At 40.1% G+C, this 6,294-nt stretch overlaps 1 protein-coding gene across 1 annotated transcript in view; it reads right to left on the reverse strand.

Moving 5' to 3' along the window:
* Nucleotides 1–6,294, reverse strand: part of LOC107752302 (calcium-dependent secretion activator 2-like) — a 170,120-nt gene that overhangs the window by 54,547 nt on the left and 109,279 nt on the right. The window contains exons 11-12 of the mRNA XM_016568240.1: nt 5,720–5,926; nt 2,456–2,592 (exon numbers count right to left, since the gene is read on the reverse strand). Of these exons, the coding sequence (XP_016423726.1) occupies nt 2,456–2,592; nt 5,720–5,926 (344 nt within the window). The remainder of the gene's footprint in view (nt 1–2,455; nt 2,593–5,719; nt 5,927–6,294) is intronic.

Consider the following 6,294-nt stretch of genomic DNA (forward strand, 5'->3'; position numbering starts at 1 on the left):
ATTATATTTACTATATATATATATATATATATATATATATATACACACACACACGTATGCATGTATAGTTTATGAATGTATTGTTGTCATGGAGTAAATAAATATAGAAGACAGTATAATGCAATAAAAAATATATATATATATGCCTATATATTATTACTATACTATTACTATATTTATGAATTATAATTTACATTAAAAGCAGTGTTTATGCATTACATAGATCAAATATACAATCCGTATCATTATGATCCTAAATGTTAAATCAGATTAAAATCAGATTTTTTGTACGTGTATGTATAACGTCATACAAAGTCACAAAAAAATAAATAAAAGTATGAAACTAGAAGATTAACAAGAGTCACTGATGCTTTTGACTCATTAGCTTGGTTCGTCAAATGTATTGAAATGATTTTTGGAAGGTCTGAGGATTTTTATGGCATTTAGTGCAAAAATTGCACTAGCGACCCATAATCTATAAGATACATTTTGTAGGCAATCATATAGTATGTATGTGGTCTGCTGAAAAATCCCGTTCCCCCTCCATTCGTTTGCTTGAAAACAGGCCCACTCCCCCACAGATGTCACATCCCAGAAGGCATGGGAAAAGCAGCACATTCAGGTGGCTTTTGTGGCTCTCTTTTTGCCGAACACAGAAGTTTGAACAAAGGCTGTAGAGCCTTCACAAAGAGCCAAACGCAGACAGAGTCATTCAGAAGCTGAATGGATAACAGAAGGTGCTCACTCAGAGCAGGTACGGAGCGACAATGGGGACGAAAAGAGAGAGGGAAAAAACAACTCGGGGTGTTAACAGCAAATGGTGAAAAATCAATGCTTACATATTACTGTATATTGTGTACTTAGTTATATATACAAAAGCTAAAATTTGAATTTGCACCGTTAGCCGTGTTTGGTACCTCCACCCAACTTGTAGTCTATCGGGGACAATTCACTCATATATGTTCCAATTTCATCGCACGCACACAGACAAAAACACAAACACAAACATACTAACTCAGTCCCCAGCAGGGATCTTTTATTCAAGGCAGTAAATGGAGAAGACGGGATGTAAGCGGATGGTTTTCCTATTTGGGTTGTATTGATTGGAAGCGTTTATCCCTGTTTTAACAATGAGCCCTGACTCAGCCGGAGGGCTACATCCCTCCCCTCCAGTCATACAAACCCCTCCCCATATTTAATACTTTCACCAACACATAACACACTCACTTATGAGAAGACCTGGATGTGATCGACAGACTTATTATGCAAATTTTGGGAATACATTTTTAAAAAATTCAAAATAAAAACATACAGAGCCCAGCAAGCATATAGAGACTAATGATTACCAAATAAATGATTCTAATGAAGAATCTTTCTAACAAAGTAAATCAACACCATGCAGCACAACCAGTGCAGTCTAAACCAATTCTGAAAGAATGATTCTTATATGCTGGTTCGATTTAGTGAATCAAAACCATTCATGCGACCAGTGTAGTCCAACTGATTCCAGAATGAATTACTCTGATCTGGTTCTTTTTAGTGAATCAAAAACATATAGCACAACCAGTGTAGTTCAACTCCCGGATGATTCAGAATGTTTTGAATTAATAAGTTATTTTCAGTAATTTAAAACAGTGCAGCCAATGTAGTCCAACCAGTTCCTGAACAAATTATTCTTAAAAAAAAACAAAAACGTGATTCTCAAATAAATTATTCTTATGAGTCAGTTCTTTTTTATGAATCAAAAATATACAGCGCAATCAGTGTAGCCCAATCAATTCCTGAACAAATGATTCTTATAAATCATACTTTTAGTAAATCAAAACTATAGTGCAATCAATGTAGTCCAGACAATTCCTGAATGAATAATTCTTATAAGCCGGTTTGTTTTAGTGATTCTTATCACTCAGTTGTTATTAGAGAAACAAAAACATACAGCACAACCAATTTAGCCCCATCTATTCCTGAACAATTCTTACAAATCAGTTCTTTTTAGCAAATCAAAACATAACACAACCAATGTAGTCCAAACAATTCCTGAGCTAATGATCCTTACAAGCCATTTGTTTAAGTGAATAAAAAAACATGCAGCACAACCAGTGCAGTCCAACCGATTCCCAACTGAATGATTCTTATGAGCCAGTTCTTATAAGTGAATCAAAATCAAAGCAGTTCAACCAACTCCCAAACAAATGATTTTTTACGTTAAGTCAAACACATACATTTTACATTTGTACATTTATGTTACACATATTTATTACCTAAATTATATCTACACTTTCTTTCCCAAATATTTCTTTCTCAAAAGTACAAAAAAAAAAGTTGGGAACCATAAGGGAACCTCAATTGCACAGCGGAACCGCTAGCTAGCTGAATAAAAACACATTTGATATAATATGTGTGATTATTCAGATAACAACATCTTCTCCATCACAGCACACTTTTGTGTTCTCACCAGGCAGGAAAAGGAGTCGTTCATGCGGTGCACGAGTGTGTGTTTCTGCAGGATGAAGAACAGGCTGGCGTGGTCGAAGTTGCAGGGCATGGCAGAGATGAGCTCCTCCACTCCCTGTCTCTGAGTCTTCTCCAGACCTGTTTCAGAAATACACACAGTCAGAAATATGGCACGCGCTGGCATACGGGACCATTTTGTGCTGGAAATCCCATCCCCACCATGAGAGATGGCCAGTTAATGCCTGTTTGTGCTGTAAATACATGAAGACATCAATTAGGGCAAATGAAACACATTTCATTATTTTCAAAATCATCTTTGATAGCATTCCCAGCTTCATATAAAAGGGTAAATATATATTATGAACAATTTTTTATGTACTACTACAGCTATTCAAATGAAGCCACCGTGGCAGAACATAAGTGTGGTTCACACCTTGAAACGCTGTGTAAAAGTCAGAAATCTGTGTTTGGTTACACATTCTCCATCTTCGCACACAGTGTTTGTATTTCACCTCTTTTGGCCAAAGCTATGCTGTGAAACTCCACATTTCTGCTGCAAAAACTGGCAGGCGCTCTGAAACGTTAGGGAAGCGTGGCTGTAAACTGCTGTAAAATATTAGCACTTTGTCCACATGCCCACATAAATATCGGTACCAAAGTGCTCTAATTTACCAATCGAACACCTCTCGCATTCAAACCAGCATTCAGCCTTTTAAAATAAAGGCCAGGTCTGGCTAAAAAACACTCGGTGCCCTTCGCGAAGCCTTGACGGGCTGAATGTTCTGATCTTTAGCGCATTAAACGGTTAAAACGTCGATGTGTGGAAACAGAATATAAACAATAATGTGTGACTTCAAAGCACTTAAAGCAATTTTTCGGTGGCTGGTGAAGACAGGGGTGTTGTATAAAAGTGATGTCACTCATTCAGACTGCGCTGATTGAGTCTCGACCTTGAGTAAAAGGAGCGCACCTTTGTGAGAGCGCTGTAATTAGGACGAACGCGGGCACACGTTTATCCAACGGTCTCTTCCGTACACATTTAGACTTCCTGACACGGCTTGGGCAGAGAGGAACGGGGGGAAATTGAATGTGGGAGGGGAAGAAAAAAAAACAAAAATGCTGACATGTTCGGCATGATGCAAAGAGGCCGAGGGGTCAGGGCAAGTCAGAGAAAGAGGGAGCCGAGAGAAAGACGCGAGGCAGAAAAAGCAAGAGAAAGCACTAAAAGTGTGCCCAAGTTCATTTCCAGTCCTTTCACAAACGTCTTCAAAATGGGCTAATGGGAGGTCTGTGAAAAGCCGAACACTCGCTGGCGGCGTGTTGAGAGCCCACATATGCGGAGCGAAGGCCTTCGCTTCTTAAGGACCACAAAAGACCAAGGCTTTTGAGACACATCTCCTGACGCCTCCATGGCCAGCGGCACCTTCTTGAGACGAGCATTAGTGATTGCTTTTATTAACACTGCCATTTCTGGCATGCCAATGACTTGGTATTGATGGTGAAAAGCCCCGTTCTTGCCTGGAAGCAGTGTGGGCATTTGTTGGTTCCCCCCAAAACATCACTTGTTGGTGTGCGCAGAAGTACGATCTCCCAATCGGCAAGAGTCGGCCCATTGTCTGTTCTTTTAATTCGATGTAGGTCATTTTACATTCATTACATCGAGGGAGACGTGATAGATAGAAAAGAGTCAAAGCGAGGCGTGGTATTGATCCACATTGCGAGTCTGACGGATCGGGTTTGACAGGAGCAGCACATTGATCCGTGTCAACTTTAAGTTACCGCTATTATCCATGGACAAGCGGACGGAGTCAGTGCGGAGGGGGTGCGTCGTCTTTAATCCCAGCTGAAGGGGCTTCCTGGTCCGGGAGAGGCAGGCGGTCACGCCAGCAGTCACATCCATGTGACATCTCTCGACAAGGTGGACGGGAGCTTTATGACAGGTATCAACATGGCAGCGGGGGCGATATCGCAGGTACGGCCCGGCGGGTCGCTTCAAGTGAAACCAGCCGGAGTCGGAAAGACTAATGAGGCAGGACAGGACATCGGTGTTCCTTCAGAATATGAAACCCGAGCCTTTGACGAGAAACACCGATCTGGCTATGAGAGGACGCCGGTTAGTGTTGAGGATAAGGCGGTGAGACAGATCTGTGCGAATCAATCAATGTCCGGACGAGTTAATAACTTCATCCACTCGCCGAAACGTGGCGGATTTTGTTAACAGGCATCAAATGGGACTGGATTTTGGGGTTTTAGGTGAATTGTTCTGGATTCATTTAGTGGCGTTTTGAAATTCGCTTGACAAAATTCAATCTGTAAGAAGTATTTCTGAAAGAATGCCTGACCTTTTAATTGGCCGCATACCACGGTTTATCAGTGGCTGCGATGATATTCGAGACATTCATGCTGTTTTCTTGATCCGACAGGCAATGAGGAACTTTTCCATGCTCTTTCCATGTTCGTTGTCGTTAAAATTCGCCATAATTCGAGGTGGCTTTTGTATTGAACCTTGGAGGTATGAAAAGATGTATCAAAAAATGATTGTGTATGAGGTCCAGTAAGACAAGAGGAAAGAGACCTTGAAAAATGTTTTATGAAAGTCAAATGGCGGCGCTTGTGAAGTCGAGTGCCAGCGCATGCACATTATTAACTCATAGAAGCCAGTCTTTATGTTTACAATCACCATCAATGCTCAAAAAAGCAGCTTTATAGTCATTTCATATATACGACCAGATTTATAAACCGAAATGCTAGTTTTAAGCCATGTTCCTCAGCTTTTACGTAAGGTTCTGCGCTAAATGAATGCCCTGTAGCTCTCAGAACGGCTCTTCAGAAGCGATAATGACATAAACCTCATTCGGCTCACTCTCTGTTTGTTGAAAGTGAGCAAACTGTAGCATTTCAGTTGTGTAAGTGTTCCTCCTTTCACTCAGCAGCAGTATTTGGGTTATTCAAGCCCCCCGCTGGCATTTGTTTAGACTGTGTCTGTGCTGCGGCCCAATGGATCGATGGCTGGCCACCACAACCTTCAATTTTTGAAGTCCATTCAAGAGGGGACAGCTGAAGTGAGTGGCAGAAAAAGAGCCCACCTTCTCTTCGTTTTTACAGATTTGTTTGGCAACCTTTGAAGGTGTTAGGTTTGAGCATTAAAAAAAAACATTGACTTGTGTATGAAATCAAGAAGAACACAATGCATTGCAATATTATTCAAAAACGCTTAGTTATTAGGATCATATTAGTACCTATAAGATGGATAAAAGATACATACTGAGTAAGGACACAGGGGCATCTTTTTGTGCATTCCCTCCTCTGCAGTTCTGCTGGTTCTGGGCGGGCGCTACTGGTTTATAGGATTGGCCTGTGGCGCGGTACATGGCCTGGACCCAAAGAGCGCGGTCCTGATCGTCATTGCTGGCGAATACCACCAGATCGCCTTCTCGGACAGCACTGAAGAAGGCTCTGCCTCCCTGAAGACCTGCAGAGATGTTGTTTTAGCAAATTAATCCAAATCAGTCAATTCAATTCACTTTTTACATTTCCTACAATCACCCAAATTATTTGCACAGAATTGTCTCACATAAAGAATGGTCTGCTGTTGAGATTAATACCTTCAAGTTTATAAGATTATAAATATAAATAAAAAGAATATATTTATAATTTAAATTTTTATTAGTGCTGTCAAACGATTAATCGCGATTAATTGCATCCAAAATAAAAGTTTTTGTTTACATAATATATGTATGTGTGCTTTGTATATTTATTACGCATATATAAATACACACACATGCATGTATACATTTCAGAAAGATATGTTATGTTTATATATTAAATATATTTATTTAT

This window comes from Sinocyclocheilus rhinocerous, unplaced genomic scaffold (assembly GCF_001515625.1).
Source record: "Sinocyclocheilus rhinocerous isolate Xijiao unplaced genomic scaffold, SAMN03320098_v1.1 scaffold861, whole genome shotgun sequence".
NCBI lineage: Eukaryota > Metazoa > Chordata > Actinopteri > Cypriniformes > Cyprinidae > Sinocyclocheilus > Sinocyclocheilus rhinocerous.